Consider the following 26,072-nt stretch of genomic DNA (forward strand, 5'->3'; position numbering starts at 1 on the left):
CTGCATATCATAAGATGCTGTCTCCATTCTAATTCAGTAATTAGGCAAACAGTCAAAACCCAATTCATGTCATGAATTTAAAATTATTTTCTCCACAACTAAAAAGTTCCACTAAGTTTTCTTGCACAAACTCACATAAGGTATGGGATCCTTACATAGTAGTAGAAAATAAATATAAGTGCCTTAATATTCAAAAGCATTTATTTTCTCTCTTGAATCTAATAAGTGTAGATGAGATGTGGTGTATTCTGGTCTCATTATTTTACACGGCATGCATTACAGGCATTATTAAACACCAGTTTTCAGGCTGAATGTATCTCTACTTTTACCAACTATGGCAATTCTTTGCTCTGTTTTCATGCTTTGCCAATCTGCAGGCTACTGTGAATAAGAAAAAATGTCCTCAGAGGTCTGGAAGTCTTGCCAGCAGATTAACTACAACAAATCCTTCCTCGCTATAAAGTGGTTAAAGGTCAGGTTGAAGGCTTGACAAACACATCACTTAGATGAACCAATTACAAAAAATAAAAAAACCACAAACAAACAAAAAAAAAAACCCAGAAAACCTCCAAATATACAAAAAATCAAGAAAACAAGCAAACTAAAAAAAAAAAAAAAGCCCGAAAAAACAAACAACAAAAAACTAAACCAAAGTTTTTAAGAAAACTTTTATGTGTTGAGGACTGCTTAAAACATCTCTTCTTCTTCTGAGACATTTTTTTGTGGTGGGGATCCAATGGGCCGTACTGACTGTGTCTGTAATATGTCATCTGAAAAGAAATAATGAGAATGGCCCATTAAATTCCCCTAAAATATATTTAGCTATGAAATATCGATGAGGATTTATCTTGGGACTTTTTTCAATATATCCAGCCAGGTCCTAAATGTAATAGATTTTAAACTCTTGGCTCACACTATGATAATTGACACAAGACAGGTTTGGTAACTGAATCATTGATTTTAAAAAGATATAATAAAAACTTTGCTCGTTCTAGATAATGCAGTCATGATTTTTTACCCATAAAATTTAAGCACAGTTAAACTGGGAAAAAAACCCCAACTATGTATTGGCTTTGGGCTCATAACAAAAAGAGCTTCTCCTGTTTTATGAGCCTTGGATTACCAAATAACCTTGACAGCTGAATCAGTGTTCCATGACAACAAGCAGGCCACTGATAAATAGCAACAAAACTATTAGATGTTGAATTTAAGAGATGAGTAATAGAGAAACTAAATTATAGGTTTACCACTTGACAAAGTACAGCTTGACAAATCAGTGATAACCTACATGTGAGTTTATGTATGAATGCATACAAGGAAAATGGAGAAATAGAAACTTTTAAAGACAAAGGTGAAATCAGCATGACATGAATTTTAAAAAGGCATAAATATATTCTTTTCATAGTACTGGAACTCCTGTTTTCCATTATCAAATCCCTAGTAAATCATGTGAACTTGAAAAAGCTGCCACTTTTGATTTTTTTCTAGTTTTATTCAAATTTTTCATTTTCAGCACTGTACGATAGAAAAGGGGAGGAATTTCTGATATGTGACAGAACTTTAAACTGGTTCCTGCAAACTAATAGATTCCAATTAAAACTCAAAACCAGCAGTTTAAGGGAACATCAGCAAAAGCAAGAACTGAAAAATCTCTTCCTGGATAACGGAGAGTAATTTGAATTTCCTAGGAAATATGGGACAACTATGTGTGTCAACTTCCTGTAATCAGAATGGTGTCAGAAATGATTTTACTAAAAGTTGAATCTTCTGTATTTTGAAAAAAATTATGGGACCTATAGAGAAAATCTGGATGAGTGACAGCTCATGCACGGAAAAACATATAATAAGGACAAGCTAACGCATCATATTCTTTCATAGAGGAGAAATTTTCCAACATGACCAAGGTGCTCCCAGAAGATCTGTGGGCCTCCTGTCCCAGCTTTGATGCAGCAGCTTTTGATTTACTGCTGCGAACTGTGGTGGTTCTGTCAGGTGGGATTCCTGTGCTCTCCCTTCCAGAGCAGATCTGCAGGTGGCAGGGCCAGCAGTACCCCCACACTGCTCTTCGCCATGGTCTGCTGGCATCTGAGTTTGATTCTCTTTTCCAGCTGTGGTGAAAAACCAACACGTTGAGTAAGCGTTATGCCAGTCCCCAGTGTGGGACATGCAATATTATATTACTAGAAAAAGACCGTACTCAGTGAGCAAGAATACAGCAACAAATTTACCATATAGTCATGTTTTCCCTTAACTTTACATTAGTCAAATCTTGAAAATATCCAGACAAATTACAGGATTAAGGCTGAAGAAATAGATGAAGTTCTGTGACCTGTGTTGCACAGGAGGGCATATTACATGTTCCAATCGAATCTCCTGTTCCTGTTCCAAAAAGAATCTATTATCTGGTGTAAGAACCAGCTGTAGTTTTGTCAAAGGGTAATTAAACACTGGAAACTCATCATATCCTAAACACTTTCACAGTATCTACTGGAGGTTAACTTGACAAATAAGTGAGAGACGTCAAAAGCAAACCTAGTGAAGGTTTTGGTTGACAAAAACAATTGTGTATTAAGAGATTTCAAACTTTTGTCATTTATTCAATTTTCCTGGAACAACACGAGCGGTGTGAAATGCCATTCACAAATATGAACTAAGTAACTGTATTTCCTTAGAAGCAAGTTATGCATATTTTTTGACACTGCATCCACCTCTGATATCTGTTATATGGGCATTATTTCCAGAGGTACACTGATACTACTGTGATTCTGACCTCTATTAGGACATTCAAGTCGTCCCTCTTCATAAATAGAGAAATAACACAGAAGCCATGTTTTATTCAACTACAGCATATGCTTACCATCCCATATTCCTGGATTCCAGATGCCCATAGCATTTTAGTCTCCAGATCAAGAATATCCAGTGTTTGAGATGTATATGATGAAATTTTAGCATTCCCCCTAAAATGCAGATCTTTGTATTTACATGTCGTTTATATTTGCAATGAGGGATTGACAAAATGGTGCTTACCCAAAACTTGGGGTTTTTTTTGTTTTGGTTTTTTTAATAACAAAAAGCTCAAGTTAGTCGTATGCTTTCATCCAAAACAATCAGAACCTGGGCCAATTTAGTGCACATAAGATACCTTGGAAGGATGAATTTATGCTGCTGAGCTTGTAAAATGTGTAACCAATAGGAGTTCTCTTCATACATGGCTTTTTCTTGCAAATCTTGCTGCTAAGTCAGTGAGCCAAATGCAAAATCCATCACCTGAGGGCATCGTGCAGATTTGTAATGCACCCTGGGGGTACCTGAGGTGGAGAAACCAATGAGTGGATTACACAGATCCATATATGCAGCTTTTTCGTCTCTGACAGATATAATATGAGCAGTATTATTCGTACTACAAAAAATTCCTTAGTATACTGTGTGAGAGAGAAAAATAAAATTATGTCAAATCACTTACATGAAAAATTTTTAAGAAAAGAGTGCTGAAGATTCCAGCCTCTTCAGGGAAGTGTCTTATGTTGTACCATCCACATGCCATCGAGTTTTGTACAGTGACAAAGATTTGGCAAAATAACTTTAGAACAAAGTGAATATTCAGATCAATATATGGGGCTATTAGGAGCTGAAAAAGTATATTAAACCTGCTAAAGATCTTCCTCTCTAAATTCCTGGCATTCTTCCTCCTGTCAGTCATCTGAAAGTTAGGCATCTGAACTGGGTAAGACCTTTCCCAGGGAACAGCTCCCCCTTTTATCACATAGAAATAGCTTCAAGTGAAATGAATAGCCCTTTGCAGGATCCTTTTTTCATTGTCTTTTCAGAGAACTGAGTAGAGCTGAAACCAGGTTTTTATGGCTGGAGTAAATTAAATGAAACCAGTGCTCAGGGCTAATATGGAAAGACAGAACTGTGTTGCACAACATTATCAATGTACAGTGTGTTTCTCACAGGTTTTATGCTGTTGAACTCCACGTGTGTAATTGGATGTTCATACTGATGTAAAGGTTAAGGACCAAAGGCTCAGGGTAACTGGTGGTATAATTTTCCCTATAGCTGTTTTCCTGGATTATCAACACAGGTTACAATTTTGTTTATCCTTTCCTTAAGGCTGTTGGGTTATGGATTTTTTTTTTGTTTTGTCTTACTCTTCATTCCCCTTCTCCCAAAAAGATTTTGGCACCAGTGAAAAGAAGCAAGATTTGCCTGTGGCCTGCACTTTCAGTACCTGAGCTAAAATTAAATATCTGCTAGACATAATTTGCTGAAACTGCAAGTGATTTCCCATTTTGTCAATCTTCACTTTTATACTTTGAATTAAACTATAGGATGGTGCTATTTTTAAAACATATTGCTCCTCACTTCTCCCATTTTTTCTCTGTCCCTGGCAATTGATCATTGCAGTGCCTACAAATGCTCCATGGCTAAGAAGAGAAAAGCTGAAGATCAGATATCAGGCGTTCCCGTCAACAAAAGGAAGTCCCTGTTAATGAAACCCCGCCACTACAGCCCCAGCTTGGAATGCAAAGAAGAAAATGAAGACAGGACAGAGTTACAGGAAGATATCAGTGTCCTCGAAAGCAGCTCAACTCCAGGTAGTTGCTTGAAGTCCACTTGAACTTTAATTACACAGGAAGGGAGACTAAAACCCAGTATTTTGAAACAGCATGCAAGACATGTTTGACTTCTAAGAGAGTTGGAATGGTGCCTTTCTGTCCAGGTTTAACCATCATACTTCCATTTATTTTGTACAATAACTTCTCCTGGGGTCTAGTAAATGCCATGCAGGTCACCCAGAGACAACTACTGCAGCAGGTTGGATAGTGAGCAGCATCTGCTTCTCCACTACCTCTGAAAGGACAGGCTTAAGCCCACTACCATCCCACGCACTTCTGAAGAGCAGATTTTCACTGGAATATATAGAGCTCTGAGGAGGGAAAAATAATGCTTAGCAAAACATTGTTGACTTTAACATTTAGCAAAGCAATTTCATGCGTGTGACTGCTGTGTATGTTCTGTTTAACACGATTATTAGACTCAGCACTTTTATACTTGTTATTCCAATACTGGTGAGCAAAACACATCCAACAATTTATAGCAACTTCTACAATGTGTATGCTGGAAAATATGGACAAGGATGAGGGAGCAGAAAGATATAGCCATAGTATGTTTTGATTACTATTCCTTTCTAATATTTTAGATGTATATATTCAAGTTGAACAAAAAGTCTGAAACCAAATAGTTTTTTTTCACATAATTGTCTAAGAATTCCTGCCAAAATAGTTAATCAGACAAGTTAATCATACAAGCAAGAAGATATCAGGAAGGTATTGGCCGTCACCTGCCCACAGCAAATGTTAAAATAAAAGGAATGTGATCTGGCACTGGGAAATTAGTAATCACAGATAATATGTAAACTGAATGAACTTAAATGTCATTCACTTGCTGGTTGCTATCAAAATTAAAAGATAATTTATTTTCCACTCAGTTCTTTCTTATCAAATGTTTTTGAAGGACAGGGTGGTAGATTATATCATGTAGGATCCCTTTACAGCAAAAGATTGGACCTAGATGGTCTTTTAAAGTCCCTTCCAGACCAGGCTGTGCTATTATTTTATCCTGAACTAAGGTTAGTTATTTGTGTATTTATCCACCCTAAATTGAAATCCCTTAAAACAAAACAAGCCCCACAAATTTTATACATATGATTACTATTAAACACACAGAAGAGGAAGAAGAATGTCTTTCACATTAAAGAGTCAAATCCTGATTCTACTAAAATCAGTGGATGCCTTTGTAGCACTTCTGTAACAGCAAAGTTTTCAGTCATCTGTCGCTTGTAAATCTCCTAGGAGGAGATTTTTCCAAAGGTCTGCATCCCATTGCTGTGAAAGCCTGGAAGGTAGCTACATCTTCAAACAGAACATTAATTAGAAAGGTGATGCACAATGTCTCTGTCTTTTGAGTGACATTTTTAAGAAAAAATAATCAAGGAAAAAATCCCATACCTCTCAGTGCCTGTTAAGGCTGCAGGGAGAGTTTCTAGCTCCTAACATCAGAAGGGAATCTGTTGGAGCAAGAGTTCCTCTATGGTTCATGTCTTGGGGTTTTGTTATTCTTGTTTTGACTTTTTTTTTTTTTTTTTTTTTTTTTTTTTAGATATTTGGATTTTAGCTAAATTTTTTGTGTTGATTCAGCCTGGTTCCTGACCATCCAGAATTGCACTCCGTAGCATCTTTTTTCTTCCCCTTTTTCTGTTCTCTGCACATCTTGAAGAATTTGATGAAGGGAAATTGCTATGATGGGTGTAAAGGTAGACTCTGTGGCACAAACCCAAGTTATTTAACTTTTTTAGGTTAAGTTATTTACCTTTTTTTAAATTTTTAAAAAGGGCAAGTGTTGGGCCAAATCCATTGATAAAAAAGTAAGGAAACCATGCCCTTCAGTCAAAAAAAAAAATCCCACTTGATTTCGAAAATATTTCTTTGATACCAACATGATATATTCCAACCTGCTTGTTCAGTCATAATACAACATACACCTTTTGAATAATTTTTACCAGCTACCAAACAAATTTCAGTGAAAGCATACATTTGGTCTGGGTATGTAGGTACTTGGGATTTCTTAGTGTAATATTGCTCACTTTATTATGAACTCATGATTCTTTTCAGTTGATCAGTTAATGATTCAGTTCATGGATTGATGCAACTGTAAACTAAGCTGAGTTTTGATTATTTGAAAAGTAAATTTACAGCCTGTGGATGTAAAAAGCAGAGCTGGGACAGCTGAACCATTAAGACTGATTCAACAACAAATTTTTAAAGATTGCTTTAAAAATCGCTGCCTATTTAAGGAAAAAAAATTATCATGAACTTGTATTATTTTTCATCTTTCTCACATAAAAATAACTGAAAAAACCTTTTACTATTGAACATTTTTTTTTGGTTTGTTTTCTTTTGATGGGCAGGAGATTTCTTCTAAGATAGATCTTGTTCCTTTTTGAAATTACCCACTGATGGGATTCTGTTATTTTCCAAATGGCAGAAGAGCAAATAATGGAAACCCATTTGACTAAAGTTAGTCATAGAGCCAAATCACCATTCTTACTTGCTGAGATGTGAAAAGATGGCACACTTTGTTCAGAATACTGCAATGTGTGTGGTACTAGACCAGCTGCTAAAAAGTTACACGGGCGTTTGCAGACACTTCTTTAAATACAGCTTTATGCACACAGTGCAAAAGGCCACCCCTCCCTGCATGAGTCCAATTTTCTGAAGAAGAATAAGAATTAATCAATATTTTCTTTTAACATATAACAAACAGTTGAACCAAACAATTATGTAAACTGGAAATGACCCAAAATGCTAACAGTTTGGCAGCAGTAAAGTGAAATGCATTGTGGTGCACATGTGCATTTTTGTCCCCCTTTTCCCCTCCACAATAATCTGCACTTAATAGGAATATTTTAAACTATGTAGCTAAGCAACAGAGGTAATTGTTGCTTTCTAGAGCTTTTGTTAGGCACTCTAACACAGCCCAAATATGCATAATTAGGTATAATGTCTATAAATCATTATTGTACACATGTGGGTAGTTAAGTGGATTGAGAGAATAGTTCAATGAATTGGACATATTCACTGAAAATGCTTTTTATTTGTTTTCTGTAGTTCATAATACTTTAAAATTATCATAACCCTTTACACTTTCTCTTAATAGCTCACTGTGTTATTGAGAGAAACTTCATTTGCATTTTAGGCTATGCTTAATTTATTATTTAAACCTGGAGTTCTGATTCAGGAAAGGACAGACACATCTTATGAAATAGTCTATGCTTGTTTATTCATCCTCCTTTCTAGGAAGTAAAATGTTAAATTTTTCAGTTTATGTTGAATAGATCCCAACAAAAGAATGTACCCTATAATCAGCATTATTGAAGGGGCTAGTGTTGTGACTAAATTCTTCCCTTCATCCAAAAATGCTTTTAGTTACTATGGCAATATTTACTTGATCCTGGCAAAACCAGTGTTGATTTTAGAGAGATAATTACCAGAAAGGAAGATGATGGAGATGTATTTTTGAGTGTCCTTGTCAGAGGAAATGTTTATAAAAAATTAAATGAGATACAAAAGGCATATTGTCTTCCACACTGACAACCTCTCCTACATGCAGCCTTTATTACCTGCTGGCTGCTGCTTTTCTTCTGAAGAAAGATGTTTATAAAGACAGGATGCATTTCAGTGGTGTCTTTAACAAGTCCTTTATGAGTCTGTACCTAACAACCACTTCTGTTTGCCTGTGCATGACCTGATCTATCACTTAGTGTGGCAATTTCAATGGTGACCAGGAGCTTGCCCTTTGTGAAGTATTGAGGATTTTTCCATCAAGGTCTTTCATGGGATCCAGGGTGAAGGGGAAAGTAATTAGGGTTTGTTTTGAGAAAATATTTGGGAATCTTAGATGAAATAAAAGTGAAAATAGATCAGAGGAATTTTAAAATGTGTTTGTGTGCTTAGTACATATATATATATATATATATATATATGCATGCAGATTATATAGATATGTACATATGTAATATCAACATATTGAGCATGATATTTACATACATGTATATGTCTCTCTGTGTGTGTGTGCATGTGTTCTAAGAAAATATGTGTTTTCACCATCAGTGAGAAATGGGGATATAATTTTTTCTCCTATAGTGCTGGAACTGTCATATAAAGTATATATTATTTTAGAAGGGTTTTTCATCCTGCTACAATTAGTCATTTCAAACAGATCCTTGGTGTAAATTCGATCATTTCAGAGTACCTTTCTGAGTAATGAAACAGCAATTGGTAAGTCAATGTCCCCACGTCACTTCTACAAGATACAAAAAATATTTATTCTTACATATTTCTCTTACCTATTTTTCTCATACAGAGGAGAGTACTACAAAATCATCTGAGGAAACCCCTCATTTGGGTGGGCAAGAAAATTCCAGTCAAAGAAAAGACAACTACTCCAGTTATCAAGATGCCGTGGCCAAAACTTTGATGAACATGGGAAAAGTAGCAAAAGATGCACCCAGTCAAGCAGTGGCAGAAAATCTAAATGATAGTGGCATTCAATCATTGAAAACAGAAAGTGATGACGCTGATGAATGTTACCTGATTAGCTCAGCTGAAGGAAAGGAAAAGACTGCTATCTCTGACCCAAAATACTGTTCATCTGAGGAAAATGAAAGTAACTCTGAAATTATGGACAATGAGTGGGATAGCTCTTCAAATTTCTCGGAAGAAACTAGTGTAAAGCCCCATGTAACTCAGAAATATATCGTAGAGTGTAATCAACCCAGCATCCTGGAAGTCCCAGAAATTAAGAAGGAAGAGGTCGAATATGGTCCTTGTGAAACACTCTGCGACTCAGAAACAGAGCTAAGAGCACCCCAGGAGCCTCACTCTGATCCTTTCGAGAAGAGAATCCAGAATCTCTTCCCTGAAAGTGAAGAAGACAACAACGAGTGCCTGTCAGAAACCACAGACGTGTCAGTTGAGCTGGACAAAACAAAAGGGAACTTGAGTTTGCTAGAGCAAGCAATCGCTCTGCAGGCAGAGCAAGGGCATGTGTTCCACAGCACCTACAAGGAACTGGATAGGTTTCTTCTGGAGCATCTAGCAGGGGAAAGGAGACAAACCAAAGTTATTGACATTGGTGGGAGACAGATATTTAGCAGCAAACGTAAGGAAGTATTTTTGGCTCTTCTTGCTGGCTTAAGCATTTGTCCCGTGACTGATAGAGGATTCTGAGCTGGGTTTTATAGCAACAGTAAAGAATCTGGAATTTAGCTGGTAATTTTGTTAATTATGTACCTTCACACTAGTGCCTCACGTCTAACCAGGTTAAATGCTAGGTACTTGGCTTCCTGCCAAACTGCTATGTGAAATCATCAGCAATGGGCACTAAAAGGCCTGTGTAGCTGGCACTGACATTCCTCCTCCTCCTTTTCCTCCTCCTCTGCTTCCTCCTCTGTAGGATGCTAATACAAACCTCCAAAGTTTCAGCAGTCAAAAAGCAAGGCATTAAAACAGTACCCAAGGGCAAGTATAGGGTGAAAAATTGGCCTCTCCCAAAGATATCAACTAATTCCTAAGCCATGTGTTTTCTGAGTTCAGTCTACTTCATTAGTATCAAGTATTGTATAGTATAGTTAAATATAAGTATAATATTAGCATATTGGTATCAATCATCATTACATCAATCAACAGTACATTTTTCTATATCTAGCAATTTTGAGCCAGGAAAACACAAGCCATGCTCTTCTGCCTCATTTGCCGTCAGCAGAAACACCAGTAAATTCCAAAATCTTTATTGTTTCTGAGGGTTTGTGATATCCTACAAACGTGTAGGAACATAATTCAATTTTCATCACTTAATCAGGCTTCCAGAAGTGGAGACTTAAAAGATTTGGGTTTGATTTATAAACTGGGCTGTCTTGTATGAAACTCCTCAATTGAGGATAATTACAGAACATCAAGAGGTGTCATTTTATAAGCACACTCTCTGCTGTAGTAAGTAACAATACATTCATCTGTCCTTTGACTTTTCCTTTTGGCCTTGCAAACATCCCGAGGTCACCCTAGCACTGATGCCATTTCTGCTTTTGATGAACGATTTACTTTGGTATTTCTAATGTAACTTTAGAGTAGTCCCTGTGGACATAATAAATAAATATTATAGTAATTTACTTATCTAAAGCATTTAGTGTGAAAGAGAACTGACAGGCATTTTTAGGAGCTGCAACTATAAAATATTTCCTGCAGTATTAAGGAAGAAAATGCAGACATCTAATTTTTGTGTCTCAAGCACTGTTTTCATTAGCATGTCTTAAGCTGTGCATGCATGTACTACATGAACCTTTGTTTGCTCAGATGGCATTGGCTTATGCAGGAACTTTATAAACATCTTTTCCTGCCCTGAGAGCAGCTGTATTGGCCAGGCTCACATTGGTGTCATTGTGACTTTCTCACAGCACACATAGGAAAGAGAGCGATGTAGGAATGGCAGAATCTATCCCTTCCTGATTTACCTCATATTATAATTAGCTGTGGTTTCCAGGTGAGTTCAGAGGTAATACCCATGGAGAAACATACCAGGCTTTGTTCGGGTTGTATAAACACCATGATTGTAGGTAATGTTGTATCGGGCACATAATTTTGCCACTTTATATAATTAACTGGGTTTTATTTCTAAAAAATCTACCATCAAATCCATCAGCTCTTAATTTTCACTCTTGGATGCTAGATCAGAAAAAAATCTATTCATCATAAACCTTTCCAATTACCGGAGAAAACACTAAATCATATTTCTGGGTCCCTCTTTATTTTCTGTTCACTATTGCAGCACTTTCCATTTGCAGTGATTCTAAAAAGCATGTGGTCTCCTGACGATGCTGAGTCTATTTGCTTTCCTCCCCATTTATTTATTTTATTTTTTTTAAATCTAAAAACTTGCCAGGAAGTTTAACCCTCAGCTGTCCCTGGTGATTCTGTCACTAAGCATATCCTACCCCATAGTCCAGAAAAAATTAGTTTGAAAGAGGCAGCTCCCTGCGCTGGCTGCAGCTGTTTTCTCCCCCAGCACCAAATGCTGTTGGCAGCCAATCACAGATGGAGCTAAAACCATCCTCAGCAATTTATGCGGCCACTTCCTCCAGATTTCTCACAAGAGAATTTCTGGACCAGAAATCATTCCTTTCTCACCCAGACTTTTGATCCTGCATTGGAAATCAAATAAAGGTTTTCTGACCAGTGCTTCTTGCCCAATTCTAGGTGCTTGAAACAGAATTTGGGAGGCTGTTACAGAGTGGTAGCAGTGGGGCTGGGCTGAGACCTCGCCTTTGAAAGGGTATCGGCTGCTCCATGTTTTCAGTGTCTTTGTGGGCTGCTCCACAAAGCAGCATTGCCATGTGTACCAGAGGGAGCTGCTTGCCTTGCCTCTCAAATGTAAAGTGGCATGTATTCAGTTTCCTAACAAAGAACCTACAGCCTAGAGATCTGTGATATTTAAGGAATGGCTTCTGGTTGAAATGCTTTTTGTTTGTTTGTTTATTTATTTCACACCTCAGCTTTTATTTGGTTGCCCCAGCTTCCTGGAGTCTGACATTAACAGAGCAAAAGATTGTTTCTCCTTTTTTTATTTATTCTTTTATAGATCTTGCTGTTGGCTCATGCTGCCAGTTTTCTGGCTTATTGGATTGTGGCTTCTGTCCTGTTTGAGGCTCTGAATGGAATAGATGATTCTGCAATCCCAAAGCTATATAATTTAGCACATAAATGGCATAATGGGAGAGGGAAATAATTGTTTAAAGGACACTGTGAAAACCTGAAGTGATGTTTCAGTTGCATACATCCCTGTTAAAACTTTGGACAGGAATTAAATCTGAAGTATAAAATAGAGAATATCATTCAGCTAGGATCACTCAGCTGAGCACAGACAGGGGCTAAACCCAAACAAAATCTTTATCTGATTTCTCTGCAGATTCACCCAGGCCTGAAAAGAGAGAAACCAAATGCCCCATCCCAGGATGTGATGGCACAGGGCACGTGACTGGGCTGTACCCTCACCACCGCAGTCTCTCAGGCTGTCCACATAAAGTTAGAGTGCCACTAGAAAGTGAGTATAACACCCTGCAGCCCAGAACAGCAACTGGACCTGTCTCAGTACTGTGGGTAGTGTGTGCTTATGCTGGAGAAGAATCCACTTTTTTCAGCATGAGATAGCAGGATGAGGCTGGGAAAGAAGCCATCACCCCTTCTTTGTCCTCTATCTCACAGCACAGCCCTGCTTCCCACACTTGTGCAGCTCAGGTGCTCCTCAGCATTATCCTTACAAACAGCAGCAGGCTCCTGAGGTAGCCTGGGAAGAACAAGATCAGACTGCCTGTTCCCAAGCTGCCAGCAGACCTGCATGCTGCAGTCCCATGAATCTTCAAGAAGCTGCTCTCTCACACCTTTGCTAAGGCACAGACATCTCCTGCTTGTTCCGGAGCCGAGGCCTCGTTTGCCGCAGCCGCGCACGGAGGCTGCTGGCTCTCACTGCCAACAGATGAGAGGCCTGGGCATGCTTATGCAGAGATGTTTTTAGCATCCCCCTTGCTGCTGAGCTCCAAAAGGTTATTTCCATCGGTACATCCCAGTGCTGGTCCACAGCAGGTCCCTGTCTTGTGACAGTATCACACTAACCCTTTTATGCCCAGTCTAGCCTGAATTTCCCTGCTTATTTCTGACTGTGCTGCTCTGATAACATTGGCACGTGTGTGTGTGTGTGTGTGTGTGTGTGTGTGTGTGTGTAATCCTGCAACATGATGCAATGAAATGCTGCATAATAAGCCAAAAACTTAATGTGAAACTATCCACTTAAACAACCTAGTTAGTCAGATTGTTCTTTGTGGTGGTATGCATAACAACAAATTAAAAGGATATTTGCACTTTACCAAAATCCTCTTCCTAACTGTAGCTCTCCCCTTTTTTAAATCTGGTACTAAACTGTATTCATGGAAACATCTGCTGAATTAAACAGGCTGCATTTGGAAGTCCTTAGGAACATTAACTTCCTAAAAACTTAAAATTAACAAGTCCTTGTTAATTATCATACTTCCAATTAGATATGCTCTGTCCTAATGGGGAAAAAAAAAAAGAAGTTGTTAGAATGTTAGAATTTGGTTCCTGGCAGAACAAACCCGTGGAATGAACAGTCAGCTTTTGTGAAACACTGTAATATGTTTTATGTTTAACATAGACATATCTGTCAGTTTTAGCAAAGGTCATCCACATCCAAGGACATTAGAAATGTACAGGCAAGAGTTTGTAATCGCTGCTAAGAGTGTAAGCTGATGCTTGGAACTGTTACTGATTGGTCCAAGGCAGTTCCAGCACAGCTCAGATGAGCAGAAGGTGTAACGTTCAAAGGGAGATACTCAAAACATCTGATAAAATGAATAAACAGTCTTCCTGTACTTGAGAGATTTCCTTTCCTGGGACAGAGAGGGACTGCAGCTCCATGGAACATGGACTATGTGGCCCAGGGCTCCTCTGTCACCTGCCTTTTCCAGTGTTAGTGGTGTATAAAGGGATTAATGATTTAACACCTTTGCTGACTTCCACTTGTGTTCATTTGAAGTTGGTATAAAGAATTTTGTGCATGTGGGAAGCCTCACCACAGCAATATGGAAATAAACTGCTTTATGCTGGAGGCACCATATTCACTGTGTTGTAGGTCCTTTGCTTCCCCCATTCTTTTGTGATAAAAATGTGAAAGAATTGAGAATCTGAGTTCAAAGAGGATATGTTCATTTTTTTAAAGATATGTATTTTTAATTGATGCCTTTTATGATCAACTTTTTTTTTTTAATTTCTGTTTAGTTCTTGCCATGCATGAAAATGTTTTAAAGTGTCCCACCCCAGGATGCACTGGAAGAGGACATGTCAACAGCAATCGCAACACACACCGAAGGTAGAGCAGAAAAATTCCTGTCCACTTAAAACCTAACACGTACTCGGGAGTAAATTGATAGGCACATCTTGGAATTAGATGCTATGTACTACACTGAAGAGTATCTATGAGCTGCAAGGGCAGCCTGTATTATTTATAACCAAATAATTGTGTTTAATTCCTTTACATAAAAAATGGCTGCAGCACAGAGGATGGCAAATTCCACTAGTATTTTCATAGACGAGATTTAAAGCTACAATTTCATCATGGTCCTCATATTGAAAAATCATCATGTGCAAGGAGAAGGAATGAAAAAATACATTATTATTGCTACAACTGGAAAACACAATGGAGACCAAAACCCATTTATTTTGCACCACTACATGCTAGCCATTGACAGGAACTTCCAATCAGGGCACATTCCCTTTTAGCAAACCAGAAAATTTCAAGTGAAGTATTTTGAAATCTGTTTAAAAGCTCCACTTATTATTACCCTCAGGAATACCATCTTCCTGCCTGGAACACTCCTGTCTGTTTAACATGCTGCCTGTAGGAGAGAAAGTAAAATTGAGAAAAGACTTCCAGACAGGCAGCTGGGGAATCACAGCTGGACTGCAGGTGAGGCAGAGATCCACTCTCTGTCTCCAGCAAGCCACTGCTGTCAGCACAGCTCTTGTCAGTACTGCTTTCTGCTGGAAGCAGTATATTCCATCATACTACTGAAATTGGTAAAATATAATGTCAGTCTTAAAATCAAACTTGTGACATAAGAATTTCAAAACCAACTCTCTTTGTTGATCTGAATTTCTGTGAGATTTTGGGGGGTTTTGTTTATTGATTCATTTGTTACTGCACCAAAATTAAAATTTATCATACCCTTTTAATACAAAAATTAGTAAGTCTTTATCAGACATATGAATAGCTTTTCTATAAAAATATATAAGGAACAAGCAGATATTTTTCCTTTGTTTTTCCTGTTTTAAATCCCTAGTCATCTTTGAAGCACATCAGCTGTATCATGAGCAACCCATGAATAGGATAAGAAAACATGTTCTAATCTAATAAAACAAACAGGAAAATATAAGCTAGCACAACTCAAAATGATAAAATGTGTTCTTTGGTAACAGTCTCCCATATATCCCTGGGTTTTTTTCCCAAATTCACTTTCCTTTTAATCAGCAGGAGGCTTATATGCATGGTTTAGCTGATAAAGTAAATGTCATTTGTCAAAAAATTTACTAGTGACTTGCCAGACACAAAACATCAAAGCTGAACTGTGGAAAACTCCTACATGATTCAGTTTCCAGATATATCACCTAAAATACACAGATTTCACAGTTTTGCATTAAGGATTGAAAAACAGATGAATCTGGGCTATAGCAGCAGCAGTTCCCTTAAGTGCACAGACTATCAAAGTCACTGGTTTCCACAGAAAAACGGCACGGATCTCCTCTGCACAATAATTAATTTCAATGTTTTTTTCTTGTTGTCTCTGTTCTTCACCTTTGCTTTTCAATAGCCTTTCTGGTTGTCCAATTGCTGCAGCTGAAAAGCTGGCAATGTCCCAGGAAAAGAACCAGCTCGAGTCTCCAAAAGCTGGGCAGTGCCATGATCAGACTCACAGGTAGGAGCCCTCACAAACCAGTTTCTCCTAACAAACAAACTCTTATCTGTGCACAAACTCTGTTGACTGGTCCTCAGATCTTTCACCCACTTCAGCTTCAGTGGTTACCCAGTTTTCCAAAATGAGGCTCTGCAAAACTATCTGATTCTCAAAATAAACCACCATCTTTCTGTTGGTTCTTGTGCATGAGGCTGACATTAAAGACGAGAGGTGTATCTTTGGAGAAGCAATCAAATATATCCTAATAAATCTTACTTCCAAACAAGTAACCTGATCAGAACAATTCATAGAATTTCTTTATTTTTAGTTTATTTGTTTAATTACTTTAATTTATATTTTATACAATGACATCAAAAAGGAGAAACACTTTTTAGTGCAATTGTATTTTGTCTGAGTTATATGGACCCTACAGACATGCATAATTTGCACATCATTGGCACCACGACCATTACAACCTATTATATTCAGGTCTATTTGGGGACACTTTAATTTGTGGATTATTGACATGATCAGCTCTAATGGTTCCTTCAGAGCCATTACAGAATATTATGTCCATGTGTCTGCCAACTGCACGTGCCTTAACTCTACATATGAAAAGTCCTAAGGAAATTACTAAAGACAAGTAGTTACTGAACATTAACTAAATGGAATAACACACCATAAATAATTCGTTCTTCCCAAACAGCACAAGCAATTATTTCAGGTCATCTTATATTATATTTATACCATACTCATTCACAGTAAAGTGAGAACAATACTGATCCAAAAAAACTAAAAGCTAGAAAAAAAAATCCAGACATATTTTCAGAGCTAAAGGAAATAGCAGTGAGTAACTTCCTTGTAAGTAGCCCAAACTGCTATTAAAGAATATTGCATTTTTTAATGTCCCCATCATTTAGTTTGCGAAGTTTTGCATGTGATGATAACACACTTGTGGATTATGAGAGGCAATCATATCCTATTTTTCAATAAAAGGTTATTTAAAGACATTCTCATCTTTCTCCTTCATTCTTTTCCTCTTCTCTGCAGGACAAATTTAGCAAAGCAGTCTGAGCTATCTCAGTTCAGTTACAGAGCTTCACAGTCAGTCACTTCCTCCAGAGGCACCCCAGGGAAAGAACAGGAGAAGTTTGGGAAAGTCCCATTTGATTATGCCAGTTTTGATGCACAAGTCTTTGGCAAACGCACAACAGCACCTGTGACACAAGGTCGAAAAACACCTCAGTTTCTTGAATGTAAGCTCAAAATTCAATTTTCTCTTGAAGAAGGGGCAAAATGTCAATGATTTTTTTTTTCCTTTTTGCTTGTTCTCCTTTCAAACTTCTAGAATTCTTAAAAGGTCTGTAGAAACTGTCTTTAATCACTTGTGTCTAGAATGTTAGATAGAATCACTAAATTGTGAAAGATAGGATTTTGAAACACAAAATGTTGTCACTACAAAGTTTACTTTTTTGATGTTTCTTTTAAAAGCAGTTATCAGTGGAAAAGAGGAGTAAAAGGAATGTTTTATGTATTACCTGTTACCTTCTTCCTTGATTAAATTGAGGTATCATTATGGGATGGAAGACAAGTCCCATGGAATGTGTCTGCACAAGGTGTAATGAACTGTAATACAGAGAAATACAAGTTAAGTTTTAAAGATACTGCAGGTACCATTTAGGTGAATCTACACAGGTATTGTTTCTCCTAGATGAGCATGAGCCCCAGCTACATTAATTGTGGGCCTGGGGTAAATTTGGCTTGGTACCTCATATTTCTGTACTAAATCATACATATAGTGCAGTCATATTCAATGCGTCAAATTGTTATCAAGATTTCTCTTCTTGCATCATTTACAGATTTTCTGAGGCACTACTCTTTAAAAATGAGATACCACAGTGCAAACACTGAAAGTTTATTGCAGATGCTCTTCAGAATCTGCATGGGAAACATTGGCAAGGTTCTGCCGTTGAATTGACCATTATAAAATATTCTTTATTTTAAATAAACAAATAATTCTGTCCCCATGAGGGAAATGGAAAACAAATGCTTCATTCCACCAAGACTGGGTTCAGAAGAAAACAGAACTGGAACAATGTGGAAAAAAAAGACTTTTTAATTGGCTTTTCTTTTGTTAATGACCAAAAGGAAAATAAAATAGGAAAACAAATTTTGTCCCACTTACTCCAACAAAGAAAAACATTCATAGCAAGGTGAACAGAAAAGCAAAAAAAATTTGTTAACGAATAAATTTATATATAAGTTAATTATAATATAATATGCATGTAATACTACAAAATGTTATTTTTGTTTTATATATTTATAAAATTTTGTGTATTCTTATATTTATTTGTGTACGTGTCTGAGTACACAAAAACACACATATATGTTTGTAGGTATCTGGGTTTTGTGTGTATATATACAAATACTCTATTTAAAATTGCAAATGAAAAGTAGATATTTATCTGACCTGGAAAATAGGCTTGCTTAAATGAAAGCAAATATATGCATTGCCAGCTTCTTGGGTGGCAGATTTTCCAATTTTGTTTGTAAAATTGAATATTCCCTATTAGCTGTCTCTTTTGCACAGATGTATGTCTATTTCACAGGTTCATTTCAAGGAAAAAAATGATTGAAATGTTTTTATACAAATGCAAATACATATATATGCAATTTATGTATGAAGTATATCAGAGCTGAAGTTTACAGCCTGTTGTTCTTGCAAAGATTGCAATGTGCAGCTATTATTTTAATGGAAAGGTGAAAGTAAAAGAGCTGGTGACTGATTTAACTCTTCAGGTATACAAAAGTTGGCAATAAGAAGCTGATTATGCAGTGATGGGTTCAGAGTCCTATGTAAATATGCAGCCAGACAAAAGCCCATCATTAGCCCTCTGTGGATTCTGCATTTGTAAACTTGTTTGTTGGGGTTTTTTTTTTAACAAAACATACACCCTTTAAAGCCTTGGGTGGTTTTTATGTTGGTTGGTTGATTGGTTTGTTTTTTGGTTTTTTTTAGGATAGGTAATGAAAAAATGCACTTTCTGATCTTTAAACACAATGTAAATTTCATTGTAGTAAGTGTTAAAAATGTAGACTGTCTTGTTTGTGCTACAGCGCTGTGCTTACAGCAGGGTAGATAAATCCTTTTTAATTTTCACTAGAGAAAGGGAGGACTGAATCATGAGGCTTTCATGTATTGCTCTACTGAGATGCTTCTAGTGCTTAGAGAAATGGAATATAGCATTCAGCTCCAGTCAAAGCACATAAACCAGCATTTCTTTCAGAGCATCCCAAGTTTGAGGGAAGATGAGTCCTCCTATGCCTTAGCATTGGAAAGCACTCAGCCAAAACTCTACATCCAAAGGAATCCAGAGCCTTGGGGCTCAGATCTTTAGGGAATGAGCAGATGGCCATATGCAGAAATGTTCTTGATGTATCTGGGTGTAGGCTGAGAAATTGGATTTTGCTTAGTTTATCTTTGTAGGACACTGTGAGGGCTGCAGACAAAAGAAGTGATTATTTCTTCTTTAGAGCTGAAATCATGGTGCTGTGTTCTCCCTGCAACAGTTTATGCCATTTCAAGCTCCAAAGTCCAGAAGAGAGAGCAGAGTTCTCTCTAACTGTTTTAGAGTAAATGCTGCTGATGAATAAGAAAACAAGGAACCACACACACCACTTTTGTTTGTGAAAGTGCTTTTCTGTTCACCTGTTAGTACTTAATTTTCAACTGACCTCCCTGTGCCTAATAAATCTGTGTATTATTCCAAATATAGCCAACAAAAGACTGTAAACCAAGACCGTATGTATGTTCAAATTATTTTTATTGATTAAAGGGTAGACTTAAATTTGTAAATATTTCCACAAAATACATAGCACTGAATGTTCCTTACAAGTAATGTTTTTATCTGATTTTTGATTTTTGTTTTTTGCACATTAGAGCTCCAAGAGGAAACCTTTATAAGAGTACATTTACAATTGCATTTTTCCATTGGGGTGGTCAAATCATGGTGGATACCACACTAATGCTTGCTCAGTCTTTCCTTTGACATCATTGTTTTTAATGCCTGAGTTAAGGATAAGTAAAATATGAGTAAAAAATCTCAGAAGGTTTGTTGACAGCTGTGTATTTCTAGAGGAGAAATTAAATTATTGTGTTTCTGAAGCCATTTTTACTGCAAACCCTTACTGGCAATAGCAAATTGATTGTTTTAAAATGTAGTCTTGGAATATATTTTTTTTTTAATGTATGAAATTGTAGTCTGAGAAGCGAAACTATTTGACGGGAAAAATTTCATACATGCAATTGCTAATCAAATCTCTCTTCAACAGCAAAGCATTTTTCAAATCCAGCGAAATTTTCTAATCGGCTGCCTAGTGCTAGCGCCCACACACAGAGCCCTTGCCATGCCAACTCTTATAGCTACGGTCAATGTAGTGAAGACACCCACATAGCAGCAGCTGCTGCTATCCTGAACCTTTCCACCCGCTGCAGGGAAGCAGCAGAGATCCTCTCCAACAAACCACAGAGTCTGTCTGCCAAGGTAGGGTAGTCCAAGAACCTGGAGGGTGTGCTAGCTACTGAACTGTGCGAATAAACTGTCTTTCATGTTAGTGACTGCATTAAATCCCTCAAAAGGAGGCTTCTGTTTGCATGCTCTTTTGAAGAGAGGCAGAGAGAGAGAGAAAAAAAAAAAATCAGTAACGCAGTGACCAGTTCTGATAAAACTAAATAAATAGCAGGAATTATGTTGTTAATTCTTCTCATAATTGAGCGCTAATTACAAGGGGGGAGTTTTCTGGGAGGAAAAAAGAAAAAGGTTATTTGAAATCCAACAACAATCTGTGGTGCATAATGAGTAAGATCTGTTTTAAGAGGGAATTTTTCTCCCTCTGAAACCTGCCATTAGTGATCATTTTGGAGACTGACTTAAAAAAAATATAAAGATCATATGATTAATCAAGGAGATATTTCCTAGCAATGGAACAGAACTACCTATGGAGTCTGTTGTGTTTGGAGCCCCTAACAGTTTGGCAAGGTGGAGAGGGGGAAATAACAACTGACTTTGGTAACATTCCCCTTTCTGCTGGCAAGAGTGGAGAATCAGGCCCACTGCGTTTGGAGATAGATAATTTGGGCAAGTCTGTCATAATGGAAAGCTGCCTAATTTTGTAGATGTTTGTGTGGCTTTCGTGTTTTGTTTTCTGCTCTGCATTTCCTCACAGATCTTTATGATTTACAAATGGTGCTGTGTGAGCTGTGAGCCTTATTTTCTGTGCCATTACATAGTATTATAATGCTGATGAAAATAGACGAGATTTTCTTCTGATGATAGTGGTGTGGGAGCACTGTTGTTTATTATTTACATTAAAGTCACACATGTTCCACTGCAACAAAACTTTTGAAAGCTCTTTGTAGATAAGAAGGTGTCATTACAGGAACTTAAAGAGAAGTCACTGGGGAGTGAAAAGAGGTGCATTTGTCAAAACACAGCATAGCAGGTGTGCTTCTTCAAAAGACAGATGATCTGTTTTTCTGCAAGTCAGTGTCACTCCGCCTTATCCCTCTGTTATCTGAGCCTCACAAGGCTCATTCTGTCCAGGTGTGTCTTCCACAGCTGTTGATATACATTTTGGTTGAGGGTTTATTCACCACTGCTAGGAGGTTAGCTATTATTTTTTGAGTGGAACCATTAATTTTGCCACCAGCATAACACCTTGTCAGGTATGCTGAGCCTTGTGCCTTTGCAGAGTGGTATCTCCTACTTTGCTGCTTTTGATTTCTACTTGTGTGTGAAGTTTTGGACATTAAAATCAACATTGGGAGTTGCCACAGGGTAAACATTTTTACAGTGTCCACAGGTATTCCCTGTAACTCATTATCTGTTCCAAAGGTTCTCCTCGTAGAACCTCTCCTAATGACAGATCTATCCTTGATATCTGCTGCAGAAAAACCTTCTATCAGTCTTTAATAGAGACTTCTTCTAGTAGGGAAATGGAAACTGATGCCAATGGTTGGATTAAATTGCTGCAGCAGCCTTTGGCTGACCTCAGCAATAGACCTTTGTTGCCAGAGAAGAGCAGTAAAGGGACCAGGCAAAGCCCAAAGATTTTCTCCTATGTACCTGCTTCACAGTTGCCAAATCATGGGGAAGGATTGAATGGAAGTGAACATAACAGTAATGACACAGAGGGGCACTTGGGGCACATAGCTGACTCCTTTTTCACAGACAGGAATCCAGACTGAAAGAAAATCACCTGCCTACCTTGCTATCTGCCTGCCTCCACTTTTGCCAGACTTTCTGGAGGGCATACTGCTACAAAACATCTGACAGAAGAATCAGAATTAGCTTCTGGCCAAAATACAGACAAGTAAGCCCCAAACAGATTTGGTGTCCAAAAGCACACAAAACAGATTTTTATTTGGTTTTGGATATTTACTACCTTGATCATACAGGATTCAAACCAAAAATTTGTGAATAAAGTTGCCAGACTCTCCTCAATGAAGGCACTTGCTAATTTTAAAATATAAACAATAAAATACTATTCATCAGTGTTTCTGAATTGTTTTGTGGCTGGTGGTGGCCACAAATATAAATGTTTAATTGCTAGAATATCTTACAAATTTTTAGATTATTAAAATAACCCTCTTGAGACTTTATCTGTATTTGAACTCAAATAATGCAACACATTACTACAGAGTTAAATATTTCCTTTTTCTACTCTACAGCACACACATTCAACACATCTGAAAACAACAGTGTGGAGTGGCTGTGTTCAGAGCCCCACAGTATCAAGTGTCTCAGCCCTGCCCCTTGAAACACCCTTTTATTCCTTTTTCTAAGACAAACTGATTAGCATCGTCCATACTTCAGCAGATCAAAGCTCCTGACTTGTAAAGGTGTTTGAGCATCAGGCAGCCTCGCAGCAACCCAGTCCTCGGTTCCTTACAGATGGGAGGCTGTGTGGTGGCAGTACAAGGGTATGTGAGACTGCAGAGGAATTCTCAGTCTTGCTGGAAATATTTTGCCAGTAGCACAATTGTCAGAGATGTAAAAATATTGTGCTTCTAAGTTTTAAAAGCAGAAGGTAAAGTTCAAACATTTCAAGTAAGTGGCATTTTCTTTTATTTTCTCAAGGCATGCATATGTTGCCTTGCTTAAACAAGTGGGGAAAACAACAAAATGCTTTTTAGCACAAGTGTGTTCCCAAGTATCTCTTTTTCTTTTTGTCTCTTAAATTTTATTTATTGACCCCCAAAGTATTGTCCCTCTCCTAGAAAGTGAGATGGTTTACTCTGGTTATTCACTCCTTTCCTGTATATACAGATAATATTTAAATGAAAAAGTAAATGTATTTTATAGCATAGTTCCAAATGTCAATAATTTAATTGATATTCAAATATGTATTTCTCATTCTCTACATATCAGTTCAAAAGGGAGAGTCCAAGACAACAGAAGAGAAAGAGAAGAGTAGCAAGGATAGAGAAGTCACAATCCACATTAACAGTACCACTAGCAACAAAAATTTCCAAAGAGACCTTATGTTCAAGGTGATCTGACAAATATCCCAAGTTTAAAAATAATAATTTAAAAAATAAGCCATGAAAATGATACATTTATTCTGAAATGAGCAGTAAAATTAATCTTAAACTTTATCTATGAATCATGTAACTGTTGCATACAAAATAGTAAGATCATCAGATAATTTGATGATACAGTTTCCAAAATAATTTATGCGACATTAATGTTGCACTGTCTGAGCCATACAGCCTGGGACTGCTGTATGCAAACATTTCCCCTGAATACAATCCCAACCAGGCAATTCCCATGCAGTCAGTACCCCAATGCAGTCTCCTGGTCGTACTTGATTTGCAGTTTGTGTAGCTTCATTCAGCTCCCACAGAAGTGAGCGGAAGGGTTCCCCTAGGAGGCTTAGCCTGCAGTTTCTAGCTCTGTGCAAGAATCCACATCATCATAACTTCCAGGGATCTTCCCTGTTTACAGCCCTCACCACACATGTCTCAGTGAGGTAGCTGCAGGCGATAGTTTATCTGTATCCTCATCACTACTGCTTGCCAAACATTTTGTTGACTGTTTTGGTGTTTTTCCCACCTGTTTAGACAAAATGGCATATGCACACTATGCCTTTAAATAAAACAACAACAAAAAATGCAAAAATGAAATCACACTTGCTAAAAATGTTTAAAGTTTAAATTCTAGTTTTTGAACAAAATTGTGTTATCTCTCCATTCTTGGATACTGATGACAGTGAAAATTGCATCAATTATTAAAAAACTGTAGTTAGCACTCAGCATGTTTGTCAGGCAGTACTTTACTCCAAATACCTTAAAGCCTAAATACAGGATGAAAAATCATCCAAGAGCATCACTAGGTACCATCCTGTAATACTGCTGTGCATATTGCTCTCTAAGTACCTTCTTGGCTAGCTTTTTTTTAAATTTGTGAACTGCTTGGGGCCCAAATTGTGACTCCATTTTTGTCTCAGATGTTGTTGGGCTGTTACAAGCTTTCTCATTTTGACCCAAATTAATATTTTAATTTTCTGCAGAAGCACTCAGTTGCTTAAATTTAGGTGTGAAAAATGGAGGACCTGGTGCAAGTGTTTTTGTTGGCTGGGAATAGGAAAGATTGAACCATTTTGGATGGACTTGTATTAAGAATATTATTCAGACACATGGCAAGATAGGAGTCTCATTTACTCCCAATACCAGAACTTAAGAGCTCTTTTGAGCTTTCCAAATCAGACTGAAATGCTGGAGGAGTGCAAATCATTGATCATGTTGTTCCTTTGGACTTGCTTAGCATTAAGTTCCATGACTGATACCAACCAAAGAAAACATGAATTTTCTTATATGTCATGGCACAATGTCCCTGATGTCACAGGCTTGAAATAAGATACATGCAGACACAATAATTTACACTTTCTGATCCAGTTGAGATAAAGCTTAACTTGTAATCATTACTGGAGACATTGGAGAGTATTAAATGTTATGACTGATCAGATGGTCCAAAAGCATATGAAAAAATAGAGGAGAAATTTGACACAAAAAAATAGCATCCTTTATTGTCCTAGCTGTTGTAATTCAGTTCTAAGGACAGGACCTAATTAAGTACTAGAAAATATTCCCTAATATTTATGTCATAAGGCTGAAAGAAAGATTGACTTTATTGTAGAAAGCAGTTGGGGAGTATAGAGATCATTTTTTTGTTTTGGTTTTCATATTTATATAAGTCTTCATTTTTGGTAATAAATTACTCTTTGTACCTTATTTTTTTCACTGAATAGCTACTAGAATAAAGAAAATGTGCTCCCATCATTTTTCCTTAATTATTTTTTCTTGAAACCTTTTACCAGCTGCTTGTAAAATGTGAGGTGGGGGGATTAGACCGTCACTTATAAGGTAGTAGGTAAGAAGTAACCTGAATTTAATTACTGTGTGTATCCTATCATGCTCCTTGATTTTTCTTCCTTGTTTCAGTGGATATTTTCCTGGTTTACACCGATGTAAATATAAATGTGGGTAAGATCAAAATCAGGCTGCAAAGATTTACACAGCTTAAAACAAACATAAGTTAGGAAGCTAAAAATACATTTTCATCTTTGTTTTGCTTACAGTTTTAAGGAATAATCAGAACAGTTTACATTGTTTTAGTAGCTGTATTTTAAATATGTCATGATAAATGGATAAATATAGGCCTGTTCACACATGCACTAGAGTCAACACTAATAAGATCTTGCCTTCAGTGAGGAGAACACAGCCTTTACAAGCTTGAGCTAAGCATAGTAAGTACCATCTTCTGTCAGCATGTCAGAGCACTGCTCTAACATTTTTTCCCATTTGCCATTTTTGTCTTTTTAGTTCCGTTTAAAAATTGATGTAAAAATAAATGTGGTAAAGCAAGCAAAGGAGACATATTGAGAGGAGGGTGGGATCAGAGTAGGAATGTAAACTGGAGCAGTAACTCTGACT

The 26,072-nt window shown here is 37.2% G+C and overlaps 1 protein-coding gene across 1 annotated transcript in view; it reads left to right on the forward strand.

Moving 5' to 3' along the window:
• ST18 (ST18 C2H2C-type zinc finger transcription factor) overlaps positions 1-26,072 on the forward strand; it is a 100,404-nt gene that overhangs the window by 45,490 nt on the left and 28,842 nt on the right. The window contains exons 5-11 of the mRNA XM_054284704.1: positions 4,408-4,598; positions 8,926-9,723; positions 12,523-12,657; positions 14,406-14,496; positions 15,995-16,099; positions 17,129-17,334; positions 20,411-20,622. Of these exons, the coding sequence (XP_054140679.1) occupies positions 4,408-4,598; positions 8,926-9,723; positions 12,523-12,657; positions 14,406-14,496; positions 15,995-16,099; positions 17,129-17,334; positions 20,411-20,622 (1,738 nt within the window). The remainder of the gene's footprint in view (positions 1-4,407; positions 4,599-8,925; positions 9,724-12,522; positions 12,658-14,405; positions 14,497-15,994; positions 16,100-17,128; positions 17,335-20,410; positions 20,623-26,072) is intronic.

Source organism: Melozone crissalis, unplaced genomic scaffold (assembly GCF_028551555.1).
Source record: "Melozone crissalis strain CALT ecotype California unplaced genomic scaffold, PUWL_Pcris_2 ptg000042l_1, whole genome shotgun sequence".
Taxonomy (NCBI): Eukaryota; Metazoa; Chordata; class Aves; order Passeriformes; family Passerellidae; genus Melozone; species Melozone crissalis.